Below are 21,883 nucleotides of genomic sequence, written 5' to 3'. Positions count from 1 at the left end.
TCTTCATTTTGACCATTTGTTGAAAAAGTGATATTTTGGCAGTGGAGCGTATTCATGGATGCCAAGGGAAGCCAGGCTCCCCCCCCCCAAAAAAAAACAAGAAAAAACAACATAAAGTAATGTATCTTTCATCTCTCTGTATTTTCATAATGTTCCTTCAATTCGCAAGAGGCTGAATGTATCTCAGCGGAGAAAGCATTCTAGCAAGCAAAACAGCACCTCTATCTTTGCATGTGTAGGCCATCTATCTGATGCTGTAGGGTCATAAAGAGTACGACATTGTTGCCTCCCAAAGCATTAAATGCAAGGGAAGCGAGCATTTGTTCTCCCTTGATTAAAAAAAGTATAACATAATAGCCAATCAGTGCTGAGCTAAACTGGGACTGGTAATTGCACACCAAAATAAAATGTGTCAATGGAAGCCAGTTTGGATTTGGCTTCATTCCTATCACAACACATCAAGAGAAATAGCCTACGTTATTGACAGAAACAACGTGAATTGTTGCATCTCATTGTGTTGTTGTCCTCCGGTGGCTAGTTTTCTAGCTTAAATTGACCCTTTCCTAAATTAGCAATGGATGGAGATAGGGATTTGGACTTGTGGTTTTACTTAATTCTCCTTAGCCTACTGGCCAATGATTTATTCTGCCATCATGTCTTTTTATTGTCTCGACCTTAAGCCTATATATCTTGGATGCAAGGCATATGAACAATCATGTTTTAATGCAAACAATGCAATTACCACAACACATAGTTTGTAGTATGGCTTTCTTTCTGGCTTCCCCAGTGATTTTAGCCACGAACCGCTACTGTATTTTGGTCTTTTATGAGAAAATCTAGCAATTCAAGTCTACCATTGAAATTGTGATATAGATGCACCTTGAGAAGGTGCCCTTAAGTCATCTCAAGGAAGGGGTTCTGTTACGTTCGTTTAAAGATGAATTAGACCAAGGTACAGCGTGGTAGGCGAACATCTTACTTTATTGTTAAAATGAACACCCCAAAAAATAAATAAATACAAAATGAACGTAAAGTTCTGCAGGCTATACAGCAACTAACAAAATCAAGATCCCACAAATTAAGGTGGAAAACAGGCTGCCTAAGTATGATCCCCAATCAGATACAACGATAGACAGCTGCCTCTGATTGGGAACCATACCCGGCCAACAAAGAAATGGAAAAACTAGAATGCCCACCCAAATCACACCCCGACCTAACCAAAAGAGAAATAAAAAGGCCCTCTAAAGTCAGGGTGTGACAGGTTCAGTATGAAATATACTCCCTTCTACACTGAACAAAAATATAAACACAACATGCAACAATTTAAAATATTTTACTGAGTTACAGTTCATATAAGGAAATCTTTCAATTGAAATAAATTCATTAGGCGCTAATCTATGAATTTCACATGACTAGGGTGATGGCGATGGATGACTGCCATGACAGTGGGACTCAGGATCTCTTCACGGTATCTCTGTCCATTCAAATTGCCATTGATAAAATGTAATTATGTTTGTTGTCCGTAGCTTATGCCTGCCAATACCATAACCCCACCTCCACCATGGGGCAGTCTCTTCACAAGGTTGACATCAGCATACCGCTCGCCCACAGGACTCATTTACATTACATTTTACATTTAAGTCATTTAGCAGACGCTCTTATCCAGAGCGACTTACAAATTGGTGCATTCACCTTATGACATCCAGTGGAACAACCACTTTACAATAGTGCATCTAAATATTTTAAGGGGGGAGGGGGTGAGAAGGATTACTTTATCCTATCCTAGGTATTCCTTAAAGAGGTGGGGTTTCAGGTGTCTCCGGAAGGTGGTGATTGACTCCGCTGTCCTGGCGTCGTGAGGGAGTTTGTTCCACCATTGGGGAGCCAGAGCAGCGAACAGTTTTGACTGAGCTGAGCGGGAACTGTACTTCCTCAGTGGTAGGGAGGCGAGCAGGCCAGAGGTGGATGAACGCAGTGCCCTTATTTGGGTGTAGGGCCTGATCAGAGCCTGGAGGTACTGAGGTGCCGTTCCCCTCACAGCTCCGTAGGCAAGCACCATGGTCTTGTAGCGGATGCGAGCTTCAACTGGAAGCCAGTGGAGAGAGCGGAGGAGCGGGGTGACGTGAGAGAACTTGGGAAGGTTGAACACTAGACGGGCTGCGGCGTTCTGGATGAGTTGTAGGGGTTTAATGGCACAGGCAGGAGCCCAGCCAACAGCGAGTTGCAGTAATCCAGACGGGAGATGACAAGTGCCTGGATTAGGACCTGCGCCGCTTCCTGTGTGAGGCAGGGTCGTACTCTGCGGATGTTGTAGAGCATGAACCTACAGGAACGGGCCACCGCCTTGATGTTAGTTGAGAACGACAGTTTGTTGTCCAGGATCACGCCAAGGTTCTTAGCGCTCTGGGAGGAGGACACAATGGAGTTGTCAACCGTGATGGCGAGATCATGGAACGGGCAGTCCTTCCCCGGGAGGAAGAGCAGCTCCGTCTTGCCGAAGTTCAGCTTGAGGTGGTGATCCGTCATCCACACTGATATGTCTGCCAGACATGCAGAGATGCGATTCGCCACCTGGTCATCAGAAGGGGGAAAGGAGAAGATTAATTGTGTGTCGTCTGCATAGCAATGATAGGAGAGACCATGTGAGGTTATGACAGAGCCAAGTGACTTGGTGTATAGCGAGAATAGGAGAGGGCCTAGAACAGAGCCCTGGGGACACCAGTGGTGAGAGCGCGTGGTGAGGAGACAGATTCTCGCCACGCCACCTGGTAGGAGCGACCTGTCAGGTAGGACGCAATCCAAGCGCGGGCCGCGCCGGAGATGCCCAACTCGGAGAGGGTGGAGAGGAGGATCTGATGGTTCACAGTATCGAAGGCAGCCGATAGGTCTAGAAGGATGAGAGCAGAGGAGAGAGAGTTAGCTTTAGCGGTGCGGAGCGCCTCCGTGATACAGAGAAGAGCAGTCTCAGTTGAATGACTAGTCTTGAAACCTGACTGATTTGGATCAAGAAGGTCATTCTGAGAGAGATAGCGGGAGAGCTGACCAAGGACGGCACGTTCAAGAGTTTTGGAGAGAAAAGAAAGAAGGGATACTGGTCTGTAGTTGTTGACATCGGAGGGATCGAGTGTAGGTTTTTTCAGAAGGGGTGCAACTCTCGCTCTCTTGAAGACGGAAGGGACGTAGCCAGCGGTCAGGGATAAGTTGATGAGCGAGGTGAGGTAAGGGAGAAGGTCTCCGGAAATGGTCTGGAGAAGAGAGGAGGGGATAGGGTCGAGCGGGCAGGTTGTTGGGCGGCCGGCCGTCACAAGACGCGAGATTTCATCTGGAGAGAGAGGGGAGAAAGAGGTCAGAGCACAGGGTAGGGCAGTGTGAGCAGAACCAGCGGTGTTGTTTGACTTAGCAAACGAGGATCGGATGTCGTCGATCTTCTTTTCAAAATGGTTGACGAAGTCATCTGCAGAGAGGGAGGAGGGGGGAGGGGAGGAGGATTCAGGAGGGAGGAGAATGTGGCAAAGAGCTTCCTAGGGTTAGAGGCAGATGCTTGGAATTTAGAGTGGTAGAAAGTGGCTTTAGCAGCAGAGACAGAGGAGGAAAATGTAGAGAGGAGGGAGTGAAAGGATGCCAGGTCCGCAGGGAGGCGAGTTTTCCTCCATTTCCGCTCGGCCTTCCGGAGCCCTGTTCTGTGAGCTCGCATTGAGTCGTCAAGCCACGGAGAGGGAGGGGAGGACCGAGCCGGCCTGGAAGATAGGGGACATAGAGAGTCAAAGGATGCAGAAAGGGAGGAGAGGAGGGTTGAGGAGGCAGAATCAGGAGATAGGTTGGAGAAGGTTTGAGCAGAGGGAAGAGATGATAGGATGGAAGAGGAGAGAGTAGCGGGGGAGAGAGAGCGAAGGTTGGGACGGCGCGATACCATCCGAGTAGGGGCAGTGTGGGAAGTGTTGGATGAGAGCGAGAGGGAAAAGGATACAAGGTAGTGGTCGGAGACTTGGAGGGGAGTTGCAATGAGGTTAGTGGAAGAACAGCATCTAGTAAAGATGAGGTCGAGCGTATTGCCTGCCTTGTGAGTAGGGGGGGAAGGTGAGAGGGTGAGGTCAAAAGAGGAGAGGAGTGGAAAGAAGGAGGCAGAGAGGAATGAGTCAAAGGTAGACGTGGGGAAGTTAAAGTCGCCCAGAACTGTGAGAGGTGAGCCGTCCTCAGGAAAGGAGCTTATCAAGGCATCAAGCTCATTGATGAACTCTCCGAGGGGACCTGGAGGGCGATAAATGATAAGGATGTTAAGCTTGAAAGGGCTGGTAACTGTGACAGCATGAAATTCAAAGGAGGCGATAGACAGATGGGTAAGGGGAGAAAGAGAGAATGACCACATGGGAGAGATAAGGATCCCTATGCCACCACCCCGCTGACCAGAAGCTCTCGGGGTGTGCGAGAACACGTGGGCGGACGAAGAGAGAACAGTAGGAGTAGCAGTGTTATCTGTGGTGATCCATGTTTCTGTCAGTGCCAAGAAGTCGAGGGACTGGAGGGAGGCATAGGCTGAGATGAACTCTGCCTTGTTGGCTGCAGATCGGCAGTTCCAGAGGCTACCGGAGACCTGGAACTCCACGTGGGTCGTGCGCGCTGGGACCACCAGATTAGGGTAGCAGCGGCCACGCGGTGTGGAGCGTTTGTATGGTCTGTGCAGAGAGGAGAGAACAGGGATAGACAGACACATAGTTGACAGGCTACAGAAGAGGCTACGCTAATGCAAGGAGATTGGAATGACAAGTGGACTACACGTCTCGAATGTTCAGAAAGTTAAGCTTACGTAGCAAGAATCTTATTGACTAAAATTATAAAAAATGATACAGTACTGCTGAAGTAGGCTAGCTGGCAGTGGCTGCGTTGTTGACTTTGTAGGCTAGCTGACAGTGGCTGCGTTGTTGACACTACACTAATCAAGTCGTTCCGTTGAGTGTAGTAGTTTCTACAGTGCTGCTATTCGGGGCTAGCTGGCTAGCTAGCAGTGTTGATTACGTTACGTTGCGTTAAAAGAACGACAATAGCTGGCTAGCTAACCTAGAAAATCGCTCTAGACTACACAATTATCTTTGATACACAGACGGCTATGTAGCTAGCTATGTAGCTAGCTACGATCAAACAAATCAAACCGCTGTGCTGTAATGAAATGAAATGAAAAATGTGATACTACCTGTGGAGCGAAGCGGAATGCGACCGGGTTGTTGAGTGCGGAAGTTCTATTCAGTAGACGTTGGCTAGCTGTTGGCTAGCTAGCAGTGTCTCCTACGTTAAGGACGACAAATAGCTGGCTAGCTAACCTCGGTAAATTAAGATAATCACTCTAAGACTACACGCTCTAAACTACACAATTATCTTGGATACGAAGACAGCAAAGACAACTATGTAGCTAGCTAACACTACACTAATCAAGTCGTTCAGTTGAGTGTAATAGTTTCTACAGTGCTGCTATTCGGTAGACGGTGGACGTTTGCTAGCTGGCTAGCTGCTGGGCAGATAGCAGTGTAGACTACGTTAGGACGACGAAATACGAAGTTGCAATAGAAGTGCTGACTGTTTCACTTTGTTGTCCTCTTTCTTTTCCTTTTTCTTCTGTCCTTCTTTTGTCCTTATTTTGTCTTCCTTTCTTCTGTTAACTAGATATTTTTTGTTTGGACTCCATACAGCTGGTCTGCCATCTGCCCGGTACAGTTGAAAATCAGGATTCATTCATGAAGAGCACACTTCTCCAGTGTGCCAGTGACCATCGAAGGTGAGCATTTACTAAAGTTAGTTACGACACCGAACTGCAGTCAGGTCAAGATCCTGGTGAGGACGACAAGCATGCAGATGTGCTTCCCTGAGGTGGTTTCTGATAGTTTGTGCAGAAATTCTTTGGTTGTGCAAACTCACAGTTTCATCAGCTGTCCAATGCCTGGTCTCAGATGATCCTGCAGGTGAAGAAGCCGGATGTGGAGGTCCTGGGCTGGCGTGGTCACATGTGGTCTGCAGTTGTGAGGCCGGTGGGACGTACTGCAAAATTCTGTAAAATGACATTGGAGGCGGCTTATAGTAGAGAAATTAACATTAAATTCTCTGGCAATAGCTCTGGTGGACATTCCTGCAGTCAGCATGCCAATTGCATATTCCCTCAAAAGATGAGACATCTGTGGCATTGTGTTTTGTAAAAAAAACTGCTAATTTAAGAGTGGCCTTTTATTGTCCCCAGCACAAGGTGCACCTGTGTAATGATAATGTGGTTTAATCAGCTTCTAGATATGCCACATCTGTCAGGTGGATGGATTATCTTGGCAAATGAGAAATGCTCACTAAAAGGGATGTAAAAATAAATGTTCACAAAATTTGAAAGAAATAAGCTTTTTGTGCATATGGAACATATTGGGAATCTTTTATTTCAGCTCATGAAACATGGGACCAACCCTTTACATGTTGTGTTTACATTTTTGCTCAGTGTATGTGTGCTGGACTGTACCACCTCAAGGTTTACTATAAAAGCAGCTGACCGCAGCACCTTTTTTTAGCAATGGTCTTGTTAAGTGGAGTGTGTCAATATATTTAGCATGATTCTTCCTTGACTAGACTACAGGCATTACACAAAATTCAAAAGCAAGTAAGGCACATTTCCGCAAATGATCAAATTCAACATTTTTGCATACCACTTCATACACGTGTTTTTACAAAGAAAAAAAACATGTAAGCTATGAGGATTATACGTTTATATTCATAGCTACATCCATCATAACCAAAAAATAGATGATAATGGTGGTCAGGTCAACTCATTCTATTTTTTCCTAACTGCATAGATTGATTGGTGGCTCAGCCTGCTAAGAGTGTGGGTTCATAGTTCAATTGTTATATGTTTTAATCCCACATGGGGCAGATATGTTTTTTTTGTTTATTTACAATATTCATCCCGTGCCCACACACTTCTCATTCTGAAAAGTGAAAGAATGCCTGTGAGAGTGGTCGCCCTGGTAGTAGTTGTAGGTTTTTATACAGTACGCATGACCAATCTGAGTTAATTTGACAATTGTAATAGAGCTACTGCTTAAATACTGCAATGCGGGTTGGATTGAACTGAACATCTAATCTTCATTTTCAAGATGATGATTGGACTTTTCTTCCCAACACAATACAGCAAAAAAAAATGTGAGTCCTCATTTCAAATATATTTCTTTGCATCCCAAGAACTCGACACCTTACCACTGTAAGCCAACTGTCCCGAGCATTATTTGCTTGTGTTGCACATCAATTTATTATCCGAGCGTGCCAGTGGACTTCTGGTAAGTATGCTTTCGAGAGAAAGTGTTGGGATCAACTATGTTTCCACACCCCCAAAATTGATATTTACGTGCAATTCCCCCCACCTACAACTTCTCACCTGAATGCATTTTTTAAAGGGGTTTGGTAAAGGCTGATATTGGGGTTGAGAGTTAACCTTTAACAACAGCTGGTGGGCAATCTCTAATATTAAGGGAGTCTCGAGGATCTGCTCGCCTGAGTTGGAATACCTCATGATGATCTGTAGATCATACTATTTACCAAAAGTTTTCATCCATATTCTTTGAAGCTGTCTATTAACCACCACAAACCGATGCTGGAACTAAGAACATACTCAACCTGTATAGGGCTATAAACAAACAAGAAAATGCTCATCCAGAGGTGGCACTCCTAGTGGCCGGTGATTTTATTGTAAGAAAACTGAAATCCATTTGACCTAATTTCTATCAGCATGTCACCTGTGCAACTAGAGGTGAAAAACTCTAGATCACCTTTAGTCCACAAACAGAAAAGCATACAAAGCTCTCCCTTGCCCTCCATTTGGCAAATCTAACCATAACTCTATCTGTCTGATTCCTGCTTACAAGCAAAAACTCAAACAGGCAGTACTGCATTTGTAAATGATGTCGGAGTGCTACCAGAAGAGCTAAATGTCTTCTATGCTCGCTTTGAGGCAAGCAACACTGAACCATGCATGATAGCACCAGTTGGACACTGTGATCACGCTCTCCGTAGAAAATGTGAGTAAGCCGTTAAACAGGTTAAACCTGTCTAGGTTAAACCGCTAGCGGAACCCCATCTCAACAGTCCGCTGCAAAAAATATTTATTATAAATATGAAACTTTCACACATTAACAAGTCCAATACAGCAAATGAAAGATAAACATATCGTTAATCTACCCATGGTGTCCGATTTCAAAAATGATTTACAGCGAAAGCATTACATATGATTATGTTAGGTCATAGTCAAGTCACAAAAACACACACAGCCATTTTCCAGCGAAAGAGAGGAGTCACAAAAAGCAGAAATATAGATCATCAAATTACACTCATATGACATCATGTTACACAATGCGTGTATGTTTTGTTCGATACTGTGCATATTTATATCCAAAAATCCCAGTTTACATTGGCGCGTTACATGCAGTAATATTTAGATTCCAAAACATCCAGTGATTTTCCCAGAAATACTCATAATAAACATTGATAAAAGATGCAAGTGTTATTCACAGACTTAAAGATAGACCGATCCTCTATGCAACCGCTGTGCCAGATTTAAAAAAAACTTTACGGAAAAAGGATAATCTGCTTATAAACAACTAGACAATTCCGCCATCTTGGAGTCAACATTAGTTCGATAAAACACTATAAATATTCACTAACCTTTGATAATCTTCATCAGAAGGCACCTCCAGGAATCCCAGTTCAACAATAAATGACTGATTTGTTCCATAAAGTTCCATAAAGCCCATCATTTAACCACCTGTTGTTAGCGTGTTCAGTCCAGTAATCCATCTTCATGGAGGCGCGACCATTTCCTCCATGACAAAAACTCAAAAAGTTCCGTTACAGGTTGTAGAAACAAGTCAAAACATGTCTGCAATCAATCTTGAGGATATTTTTAAGAAATATCATCAATAAGGTTCCAACCGGAGAATTTCATTGTCTGAATAAAAACCCTGGAACGAGAGGACACTCTCGGGAGCGCGCTTCATGAGACTGAGGCGCCCTGATCGACCACTGTTATGCAGGTGAGTGAGGACCCAAAAGCGATATAACGGAAACAGAGTCTTTTAATGTCCAAACAGGGAAAACATAAATCCTCAATCATTACAGGGGAAGTCCAAACAGGGAAAACACAAATCCTCTAGTTTAAGAGGAGAGTCCCCCTTCTAGTTGTTGAGGAGAGTTGCAGGGCTAGCGGCAACAGACTGCAGGTCCCTTCGGGTAGGTGCGGGCCGTAGAGGATAGAGACACCTGCTCACACGTAGTATCTGATGACGAGGCAGAATACAACTGGACGGAACAAAAGCAAAGCAAACAGCAAACAAGAATCCGACAAGGACAGAAGCAGAAACAGAGAGAGAAATAGAGACTTAATCAGAGGGCAAAATAGGGGACAGGTGTGAAAGAGTAAACGAGGTCGTTAGGAGAATGAGGAACAGCTGGGAGCAGGAACGGAACGATAGAGAGAGAGAGGAATAGAGAGAGAGAAAGAAACCTAATAAGACCAGCAGGGGGAAACGAAGAGAAGAGAAGGCACAGGGACAAGACATGACAATACAATACATGACAACCACTCACTAAAATGAGTCTCATGAGCTCCTCCTTTATAGTATAATCTTAAAACTAGGATGTAAAGACAGGGACATCTAGTGGAAGCCCTGGGAAGTGCAAGCACATCGATATCTATCAGGGATTTAAATTGGCTCTGTTTTGAAATTCGACTTCTCACTTCCTGTTTGGATTTCTTCTCAGGTTCTTGCTTGTCATATGAGTTCTGTTATACTCACAGACATCATTCAAAAGGTTTTAGAGACTTCAGAGTGTTTTCCATCCAATACTAATAATAATATGCATATATTAGCATCTGGGACAGAGTAGGAGGCGATTCAGTTTGGGCACGCAATTCATCAAAAAGTGACATATTCTGACACTTAACCAGTTAGGTTAACATTCTGACAGATTAACAGGACACGTATTCAGAGCATGCGCTGACCAGCGTCTTCACTGATATTTTCAACCTCTCCCTGACCCAGTCTGTAATACCTATATGTTTCAAGCAGACCACCATAGTCCCTGTGTCCAAGAACGCCAAGCTAACCTGTCTAAATGACTATCGCACCGTAGCATTCATATCTGTAGCAATGAAATGCTTCGAAAGGCTGGTCATGGCTCACATTAACACAATCATCTCAGACACCCTTGACCCACTCCAATTCGCATACCGCCCCGAGAGATCCACAGATGACACAATCTCTACACTTCCTTTTCCCACTTGGACAAAAGGAATACATGTGAGAATGCTGTTTATTGACTACAGCTCAGCATTCAACAGCATAGTGCTCTTCAAACTCATCACTAAGCTAAGGACCCTGGGACTGAACACCTCCCTCCGCAACTGGATCCTTGACTTCCTGATGGGACTCCCCCAGGTGGTGAGGGTAGGCAACAACACATCTGCCAGGCTGACCCTCAACACGGGGGCCCATCAGGGGTGCCTGCATAGTCCCTTCCTGTATTCCCTGTTCACTCATGACTGCGTGGCTGCTCACAACTTCAACACCATCATTAAGTTTGCAGACAACACAATGGTGGTAGGCCTGATCACTGAAGATGATAAGGCAGCCTATAGGGAGGAGGTCAGAGACCTGGCAGTGTGGTGCCAGGACAACAACCTCTCACTCAACCTCAGCAAGAAAAAGGAGCTGATCGTGGACTACAGGACACAGAGGGCCGAGCACACCCCCATTCACATTGATGAGGCCGTGGTGGAGCGGGTTGAGATCTACAGCTGCACCATTGAAAGCATCTTGACTGGCTGCATCACTGCTTGGTATGGAAACTGCTTGGCATCCGACTGCAAAGTGCTACAGAGGGTAGTGTGACTGGCCCAGTACATCAATGGCATCCAGACCTCTATACCAGACAGTGTCAGAGGAAGGCCCTAAAAATTGTCAAAGACTCCAGCCACCCAAGTCATAGACTGTTCTAACCACTACCTCATGGAAAGCGGTACCAATCCACCAGGTCTGGAACCAACAGCAGCCTCTAGGTGCTAGTGATGGCTATTTAACAGTCTGACAGCCTTGAGATACAAGCTGTTTTTCCAGTCTCTCAATCCCAACTTTAATGCACCTGTACAGACCTCGCCTTCTGGATGATAGTGGGGTAAACAGGCAGTGGCTCGGTTGGTTGTTGTCCTTGATTATGTTTTTGGCCTTCCTGTGACATCGGGTACTGTAGGTGTCCTGGAGGGCAGATAGTTTGCCCCCGGTGATACATTGGGCAGACTGCAGAGCCCTGCGGTTGCGGTCAGTGCAGTTGCAGTACTAAGTGGTGATACAGCCCGATAGGATGCTTTCAATTGTGCATATGTAAAGACTTGTGAGGGTTTTAGGTGCCAAGCCAAATTTCTTCAGCTTCCTGAGGTTGAAGAGGTGTTGTTGACTATGAACCCTTTATAAATTCTATGTTAATGTAAAGTGCTACTGAAATATATTATCTGAATGTTATTGTGTCTGGCCGTTTCAAAAACAAATACACCTGCTCAGATGAAAACAACAACATTCCCACTGAGCACAAGAGGAGGGATGGTTAGCTGTATTCACAAAATGTCAGAACAGGCTACTAGGGGGAATCCAGAGAAGAGAAGTTTACCGTGGTACAGACTGCGACTTTTTACTATCACACCCTCACTCTTTGCTTACACGTTCCTTTCTTTCATTTGCATTAGCATTTGCCAGACATGAGAGTGCATTTAGAACACATGAATAGTACATTATTAATCCATGAAGATGAACCATATATAACCGAACAGCTACAGGAACAGTTAATGTGCACAAAGCATTTTAAAAGCTGTAAAACACTAGTGTAACATCCGCTTCCAACTCACCCTCTCAAACACATAGATCCCCGGAACGCAGCTCACTTTCCAGCCCACTTTCCAGCTCACCCTCTCAAACACATAGATCCCCGGAACGCAGCTCACTTTCCAGCCCACTTTCCAGCTCACACTCTCAAACACATAGATCCCCTGAACACAGCTCACGCTCCATATCCCAATCACATGAATTCTGATCACCTGTTCACACGCCTGTATGTCATTATCACACACTATTTAGTTCAGTTCTTTGCACCTCATCTTTGTGAGGTATTGTTTTGTGACACACTTCTATTCGGAGCTCTGTTTTTCCCGTAAACGAATCATCCTGTGTATGATAGTTTTGGCCTGCCTCACTTAACGACGCCTATTCCCTGCCTGTACGGATTTCCTGTTATCAACCTATTGCCTGATCTCCCATACAACATTAATAGCCTTTTCCCTGCCTGTTCTATTGCCTTTTTGGACCCCCTGTGTATGACCTTCTGCTTGCCCCTGGACCCAGCTACCTGCCTCCTTCTGTGGTCCTTTACCAATAAACACCTGCTGCACCCTGCACTTGAAACCAGCTCTCTTGTCTCCCATTGTGTTCATTACAACTTGTGGAAGACTGTGGTGTAGATATGTCATCTCTGTTTTCATTCGTCATATAAATCACTATCATGTATTCTGAGAACAACCAGTCCTTTATGTCGCTCTAAAATATATAATTGGTGCATTAGCCTAAACGAGCAACAAAATACTGTTCTGTTATTCAGACACTACACACAAACTCAAGTCCCACACACAAACATGCATATAATGAACAATGCCCATATGCACGCACAAACACAACGGACATGTTGTTTTTCTTCTGTTGACGACAGATGGGGGCTTGTGCACCAACTACACACCTCCCCTTTAAACCTCTACAAAGCCCCAGACCTCCCCTTTCACACACTATGAAACACATTCCAGCTCTCAGGAACAGCACTGACTCACTGATGCTGTCTGTGTGTGGTCTCTTCTGGAGACGATCACTTTGATCTGGAGGATGGAGTCACCAATACACATGTTGTCTCAGTCTATGGAATTCTTTCTGTGCATCTGGTCGTCTGTGTACAGTATGTGTGTGGTCTAACTTTACTATGCTTTTGGGTTCCAAAAGTCCTCCCAAGGATAGTAAAACAAGGAACATTTGACAAGTGGAGACATTTTGCCAGTACCCAAAAGGAAAAATGCTATTTTGGCTTAGGGTTTACATTTTTAGGTTTAGAATTAAGGTTAGGACTTGGGGTTAGGTTTAAGGTTAGAGTATCCTGATTTGAAATGAGAATACATTTTTGGGTCATCACTTGCACAGTAAAACCAACGAATGTGTGTATGTCTGTTTAAATAGATTCCATTGTTGCTTAATTAAAATGTGCTCTCTCTCTCCCTCTCCAAGGCACCTGTGTTCTGACTGCTTCTCTGCTCTTTCTCCTCCTGCTCTGTGTACATTCTGACCTTGAACCCGACGCTGACAGTCTCAATGACTCAACCCCCTAACTAATTTCCTCACACAGACACGCATGAACCCCCGGAACTATTTACTACTGCCATTCACATCAATGGGACACACACCATCCCTCCCCTTCCTCCCACTTCCACCCCACTTTGATGTTGGTGCACTGTTTATTCCACAAAAGTGTTATTTTGAGCTGGGTGTGTAGATGTATGGGGGATAGTGGGTTCTCCCCATGCAAGGTGGAGGAGAATTGATCAAGTGTCTTCAGAATTGATCAAGTGAAAAATTATTCAAAAAGAATCCCTTTCTACGTGTGTAAAGGAGTATGTTCAAAAAATAATAAATAACTACTATAACTAAGTAGGCTGTTGTTGGAGCATCAGATATGGTATTGATTATATATGTTACTGGTTTGACCCTGATCAAGACTTAGAAACTACTTCAATGTCCCTGTCCTGACTGGTGAGACCCAGAAGAGTGCTGAGGCTAAACAGTGTTTAGGTTTAGGGGGAGTCACAAAACAGAAGGGATTACTGCCACATACACACACACACACAAATGACACACGTTTCTCTCTCATGTGTGCACACACTTTCGTACGCACATACACGCATATACTATACAAACACACACATGCAATACTTGGGCACCACAGAGGTAATCAGTGGGGATTTAAAAGTCAGAACACTCAGGGTGGAAGGGGCTTGGGTTGCTTAGCGACGGGCCTGTTGATGTCCAAACAATGTGAGCGTCATCAGAGCGGGGTTCTGCTGAGTGCAACAATGTCACTTGTGTTATCTGTCCCCCGTCTGCAGCTAGTCAGTGGAATGCTCCAACCCAACAGCCGGGCAGACAGACATGACTTAGCCTACATCTCTGAGACACATTTAACAGTGACACACTCTCTCTAAAACACACACTATAGGCTAGGTATGCACTCAAACAAACACATGCAAACTCATGCACATCCAGTTGCAGCACACAAGCAATCTCACAGATGATTGTAAAGTATTCAACTAGTATACAATGTTGTACACACACACACACACACACACACACACACACACACACACACACACACACACACACACACACACACACACACACACACACACACACACACACACACACACACACACACACACACACACACACACACACACACACACACACACACACACACACACACACACACACACACACACAGACAGACAGACACCCACCACACACACACCACTTAATTCTGGAATAGTTTGAGGATAATCTCTTATAACTGTCTCTCACCTAACACATTTGTGCAAAACGTCATGAAGAGAAAAAACATTTCCATGAAGGAAAATTAGGAATAGGGTCATGTCCACAAAGAGCTGTGCTGCTCCATAGGAGCGGGATGCATTCTCCAGGGTAAGGGGATAGGGATGCATTCTCCAGGGTAAGGGGATAGGGATGCATTCTCCAGGGTAAGGGGATAGGGATGCATTCTCCAGGGTAAGGGGATAGGGATGCATTCTCCAGGGTAAGGGGATAGGGATGCATTCTCCAGGGTAAGGGGATAGGGATGCATTCTCCAGGGTAAGGGGATAGGGATGCATTCTCCAGGGTAAGGGGATAGGGATGCATTCTCCAGGGTAAGGGGATAGGGATGCATTCTCCAGGGTAAGGGGATAGTAAGGGGATATTCTCCAGGGTAAGGGGATAGGGATGCATTCTCCAGGGTAAGGGGATAGGGATGCATTCTCCAGGGTAAGGGGATAGGGATGCATTCTCCAGGGTAAGGGGATAGTAAGGGGATATTCTCCAGGGTAAGGGGATAGGGATGCATTCTCCAGGGTAAGGGGATAGGGATGCAACATGCTGGAGGATTATGAAAACTCTTGAAGGAATAATTGCTTTTCAGATGAATGAAAAACAAGGTGAAATGTCTATTTTGTTTTCTAATGGTAGCTTCTTTGAATATCAATTCCATAATAGGTGACATATCAACGAGAGATTTAGTGAGACTTTTAAAGCTAATTATTCGAATTGCAACACATTGATATTTTTAAGTGGATTTCTGCCTGTTTTAGACCTTAACAAACAAGGACATAAAATGGATCAAATCTCACAAATATCCATATTTCTGTGGTGCACAATTTCAGTGAAGGATCAAATACTTTGCGCTCTGGGACATTGTTGATTCGGTTTAGATAAGATTTGACATAGCAGAACTTTGACAACCTATTGCCAATACAGTCTTTATGTTTGGCTATCAGAAACCGTTCCATTGGCACGGTTGGTTTTTGGCGCGCTAGGACCCAGACGCGTGAAAGCGCAGCGCTTGGCCGCGAGCAGCAGCACTGGCGGCAGCGGGGCTCGGATCGCTTCCCCTGATTCCAAGCTTAACTTCCCGAGCTGCTGACGTCACTTGGCAGCCTGGGCTGTACTCGCCGCTCCATACATAGCGCCGAGAAAAATGCTGCTCTCCGTACCGCCAAGGACAGGAATCAATCCATACAACGGCTATAACAGCAGAAACGGCAAAAAGGTAAACCCTTTTCTGTTTTTTTGTGCGCTCCCGGTTGACCAGTGGGACAACACGCCCGTGTCAGTGGCGACAGAAATCTGTGTAGTGCGTGACAGCAATCTGCAGTGTCCTTGAAAAGCGAATCGTACCAAACCAACTTCGTTGTCCGTGGAAAAAATTGCTGCTCACTATTCTGCACCCCCACTGTGGTATGTGTAAAAACTGCTATTCGGTGGTCCGGGCATCGATGCAGCCTATATATTTAGTTTTTATTCACGATTTGGGAATTCAACCGTAGAGAGCAATACACGAACCATATACTTCTGTTCAGTCATTAGAAAAAGTCAGTAATGGATACAAACTTTTATGGGCAACTGTACAGTATTGGGTCAGTGTACGTCTGTGCGTAAATGTGAATCCGAAAAGGTGGGGGTGGGGTGCAGATGAGGGAGACAGGGAATGTGTTATTCAGTGTAGCCTTAATTGATTTCAGTCTCCTTTTCGGGATGGTGAACAATGAACAGTGATATCAAGTGTCAAATCAAGTATCCATTGTCTACGCAGCCGCGTAAGTTTGGCAAAGTTTTTTTTTTTTTTTTAAGGCAAAGATGCCCCACCCCTTGAAAGAACCCACCATTGTGACGATACCTACTTTCCCCAAATTATGAATAACAAAATAACAGTTACATTTAAAATGCTGTAATGTAGTAGCCAGCAACAATCAATCTGCAACTGAAACGTTACAATTAACGTCGGGGATTGGACATTATTAAACATTGTAATATAACAAATCTCAATGTAGCCTACCGCTTGTGTAACAGTAATAATACTTTTTTGTTGTTTAAATTGTTTTTATGGCCTTACTATTAACGAGATTTTACAATGTTATTACAACATATATTATGTTATTATATTGATTAAGATTATTCGATTTTCTGTTGCATTAATGTTGAGTTCAAAATAAACACAATACAAGATCAAAGCCAAAGCTATTGGTATCTATTAATGCAACACCTGACATATTTGATCAGATATGCTGTAGCCATAATAGTTTTGCCACAAAGAGAAATGCAACCGTGTTTTCATAGTTGTTCTGATGAAGTGAGGTTACCATAATTAACAGCATTTCAGTTTCTCTCAGGAATATGAACATAGGCTACAACGTTACATTTTAACTGAGGTGTTTTACTTAACTGTCATCAACTAAATGACTATATACCAAATGAAGATATATCTCATCAGCCTTTCAAAGTCGGCACATTTCAGTGTTTGGTTAGGTGGCTCTTGGATGCATTTACACAACAGGAAAAACTCACATTGTTGAAACAATGCTTTTATATGAATATATTTGCATGTAAAATGTGGCCTGTCTTTTATTATGTTGCTTGCCTGCCAAAGAGGCCTTTGAATAGTGTTTGGTATCCTTTCAAAGCCTCGGTCCTGTTGTGCAGGCCTGCCTGTGGCTGCTTGTGTTTACCTTTCCTCTACAAGAGCCTGATGTCATTTGTATTGCTTGAAGGAGGAGGAGGGTGTGGTCCTTTTCTCTGTTGCATCAGAGAGGGAGAGATAGACAGAGAGTGAGAAAGAGAGAGCGAGACAGAGGGCGAGAGATACAGGACCAAATGAATACCACAGACCTACACCAATCTGTGACGATGCTAATTTTAGAAGTACATTGTCTTGTTGTGACATATTACTACATCTATCATGTCTAGACAATCATGTCTGCTACATCACTGAATTGAAACTGAAACAACGGACATCTTCAGTTATCATACAATTGGCCTAATTGTATTACTGTATTACTGGGGTAAGATTATTGTGATTTAGGGATTGGGGGAAACTAGGGGAATCAGGTTCCAGGAGTAAAATCATTAGCCTGTTAGAGTTCTAGGATTTTGTTTCTATAGGTGATTTCCCAAAGTGACTTTTCTTTCTCAAATTCCGCTTCTTCCAATGGGTGATATCAGTGTACTCTATTTCCTCTGTTTTCCTTGATGAGATATGTTACAAAATGTATAATTTGACTGGTTGAATCAAAGGAAGAGGATGTGTTCCTGTTTCACAAGCTTTGGCCTGATTTCCCCTGTATTCTTGACTTTACTGCCATCATTCTGGCATGATGTCACTCCATGAAACTCAACTGACTCCTTAGGGATAAACATTACGAATGCTCCGTAGAAATGTGCACTCCTAAGAAGACGATCAACCTACACCGAGTGTACAAAAAATTAAGAACACCTTCCTAATGTACACCTTCCTAATACTATCATACCCTGTTCAAAGGCATGTCATGTATTTTGTCTTGCCCATTCACCCTCTGAATGGCACACGCATTCAATGTCTCAATTGTGTCAATGCTTGAAATTCATTCTTTAAACGGTCTCCTCCCCTTCACCTGCACTGATTTGAAGTGTATTTAACAAGTGACATCAATAAGGGATCATAGCTTTCACCTTTATCCACCTGATCAGTCTATGTCATGGAAAGACCAGGTGTTCTTAATGTTTTGTACACTCAGTGTATATACTATAGTATTCTAAGTAGCCTGTGTTACACTGTAGGGCTTATGAGTATGGACATAACAGTCACAGTCCATATGAAACAGTGTATATCAAATATATTATGATTCATTTATTGAGAGCTGAAATGAAATGACGACAACAAGCATACTATTTCTTCAGTGACAGTTTGAGTTCTGGTTCATAAGGTTAAGGTTTGATGATTGAGTAGCTTAAGCTACCGCTGTGAACTAATGTTTATTGATATCGAGAGAGAGAGAAAGAATGAAAAGGTTTCTTTCCTAAGGATAGACTTTTTACAATTTACAATTTACATATTCTCAGCAAAGACAGATTTAAACAAGTTGCTGTTCCCTCTGTATTTCAGTAATACTAATATTTCTACATTAAAGGGAAGGGAGATAGCCAGCATGTTGGTGCATTGCAGGCAACGGTCAAATATCTACACTAATCCTGTTATTGTTTATGTTTAGAAATTGGTCTGTGTGGTGGAGTCCACTAAGATGTCATATGCACAAAGATGTGTGGAGAGATTCCTCGAATATCTCTCCCCCTCTCTGTTTCTCTGTCTTTCCCCATCAACTTGTCTCTCTCCCAAACTCCCTCTCCCACTCTCTCTGTCTCTCTCGCTCTCCCCCACTCTCGCTCTCTCTTTCTCTCTCCCTCTGTCTTTCTCTCTCCCTCCCTCTCTCTCTCCCTCCCTCCCTCTCCCTCTCCCTCACTCTTGCTCTCTCTCCCTCTGTCTTTCTCTCTCCCTCCCTCCTTCTCCCTCTCTCTCTCCCTCCCTCTCCCTCTCTCTCTCCCTCTCTCCCTCCCTCCCTCCGTCTCCTTCTGTCAAGCGTTTCTGTATACCTGAGCGGCTGGCAGGAGTAAATAAGAGACAGAACACAAAATATACAGCGTGCTGAGCTGAGGGCTGAAAAAAGAGCCCTTTGTGTGTGGGAGGTGATTAGCAACCAGATGGCACCAGGGGTTTGGTTACTGTGGTGCCTCCAGAGTCACCTGCTCACCCTCCTCTGCCTGCCCCACTATCTCAGTTTTTCTCCTTTCCTGAATTTCCTGGTAGAAAATATAAAACGAGGAGGCAGGTTAATCCAAACCAAAGACTGAATGTTTCTATACAGTATTGTGCTCTTTTGTATGTGCACATTTGTTTTTTTGCAATCAATTTTAGAACTCAATTAATGTGAATGAATGATGATTGAATGGAAGATATCATTTGCAAAGTCTATCATTGTTTTATTGAGTGTTAATATATGCGGGTGTTTAGTGCTAAAACCCATGATAAAATAAATTATACAACAGGCATGGTGCCTTGTCTTTGTAAGAGGATACCCTTCAATTTATAAAGATGGAAAAATGTTACTGAATGGCAATAACATACAGCGGTCTCTCTCTTTAATACTTATGACTAAGTATTCAAATGCAACATGAAAATAAACTTAAGCGACCACAACAAGTACCTGTTTATGAGGGAAAGATCTGTGAGTGTTCCACAAAAAGGCTATTCACTGTAAGATCCCCTGAGGAGGCCTGGTGGAAGTGAGGCCCTACATGCCTTTTCTTTGAGTTAAACCATCTCATACTTTCACTTTCAACCCCCAAAAACCTTTGAAATATCACCAACATTGTAGGATGCTAGCCCTAATGTAAACCAGGGAGCTTACTTTCAGCACTCTTTTGGCTTTCATGTTCCTTTCTTTGGTGCTGAGAGATCAGAGTAGGGTAGATGACAGCTATGGAATTTTTTGAATCTAAAAAAAATATGCACCACACAACAATGGGTGTTTGTTTGTATGTCTGAAAGGCTCAGAAGATGTCTGACATGCTCACCAAGTTGTGTATCTTGTCATGACCAGGCTTGCCTTCATCCATAAATGTATTTTATTTTACTGCATGCACATAGAATTGTATCGAATGTAGCCGCTTAACCAACGTAAGAAAATATATTTACGCTTAGTAAATTCAATCTTCTCACGAATAGACCATTTCAGTATGTCCTTTTCTTTTAGAAAAGGTATGAAACTCAAATCGAGAAATAACATGTCTTCTCCATGAAATCGTCACTAGTTAACACAGCCACAAAGTCATAATTATGGTTCAACATCGCCATTTCTAAAATGTATCTTAAAATCAGATTTTAAACCTAACCCTAACATTTACCCTAACCTTAACCACAAATCTAACCTAATGCCTAATTCTAACCTTAAATGAATGCCAAAAATAAATGTATTTTTGTCCATTTTGACTTTGTGGCTGTGTTATCTAGTGGAAACCCCATCTAGAGTCGATTGACGCGCCGGTACGTCTAAGTAACAAAAGAACATAATCTACATCAAAATCCGTCAGTCTAAACTAGAGATACCTGTGTTTTTGTTTTGGATGCATCTCAATCCACCATATTTGCCTATGTCGCACTTCCGCATCTGCGGTGAAAGGTGACAGAGCTAGAGCGGTATGTCAGACCATGAGACATCCTGAAAATTGGTCTTCTAACGAAATGTCTGTAGTGTCCGAATGGTTTAACCTATTATGACCATGCTATGTATGGAAAGGGGGTGTTCTCAAAAACACATGCTGTTCTCCGTTTTGCTCTATGGCGCCCAGAAGTGTCATGGGACACTTAAAAAAAATTACCGGGTTAAAAAAAAATGTGAAAGTAGTTTTATGCCTACCCCCAAAATGGGTTAAATATGTGTACAAAAAAAAGTTTCCTGAGCTTTCATATCCTACATATAGGACACACACTTCAAAACCTTGTTTCTTATTATGTACCTTTTTAAAATGTATTTTCCATTTATGAATGTGTTATTCAATGCGTTTCTCTGAGCTATAGTAGTAAAGGCCAAATTCAATATTTTACAAATATATATATATATATATATATATATATATATATATATATATATATATATATATATATATATATATATATATATATATATATATTATACCTAAAGGGGTCCTAAAATTCAAAATCAAATAGCTAAAAGATCCATAGTATGACCATCCTTTAACAATTCCATATTTCAGAGTAGAACCCCCCCCCAAATACATTTAAACTCAGTTGTTCACAATTCCTGACATGTATTCCTAGTAAACATTCCCTCTCTTAGGTCAGTTAGGAGAATTATTTATTTCAGCTTTTATTTCTTTCATCACATTCCCAGTGGGTCAGAAGTTTAACTTGGGTCAAACATTTTGGGTAGCCTTTCACAAGCTTCCCACAGTAAGTTGGGTGAATTTTGGCCCATTCTTCCTGACAGAGCTGGTGTAACTGAGTCAGGTGTGTAGGCCTCCTTGATCGCACACACTTTTTCAGTTCTGCCCGCAAATTTTCTATAGGATTGAGGTCAGGGCTTTGTGATGGCCACTCCTTGATTTTGCTCTCCTTAGGCCATTTTGCCACAACTTTGGAAGTATGCTTGGGGTCATTCTCCATTTGGAAGACCCATTTGCGACCAAGCTTTAAC

At 43.3% G+C, this 21,883-nt stretch overlaps 1 protein-coding gene across 2 annotated transcripts in view; it reads left to right on the top strand.

Annotated features, from left to right (window-relative positions):
- Positions 1 to 15,746: 15,746 nt before the first annotated feature.
- The window catches only part of LOC124002858 (RNA-binding motif, single-stranded-interacting protein 2-like), a 60,042-nt gene continuing 53,905 nt past the window's right edge, over positions 15,747 to 21,883 (top strand). Inside the window, exon 1 of one of the 2 annotated variants that reach the window (XM_046310616.1) lies at positions 15,747 to 15,909. In XM_046310616.1, the coding sequence (XP_046166572.1) occupies positions 15,838 to 15,909 (72 nt within the window). In that variant the 5' untranslated portion in view covers positions 15,747 to 15,837. The remainder of the gene's footprint in view (positions 15,910 to 21,883) is intronic. The other variant, XM_046310615.1, reaches the window with a different exon arrangement.

This window comes from Oncorhynchus gorbuscha, linkage group LG18 (genome assembly GCF_021184085.1).
Source record: "Oncorhynchus gorbuscha isolate QuinsamMale2020 ecotype Even-year linkage group LG18, OgorEven_v1.0, whole genome shotgun sequence".
Lineage (NCBI taxonomy): Eukaryota > Metazoa > Chordata > Actinopteri > Salmoniformes > Salmonidae > Oncorhynchus > Oncorhynchus gorbuscha.
This window is presented reverse-complemented; position numbering and strand designations above follow the sequence as displayed.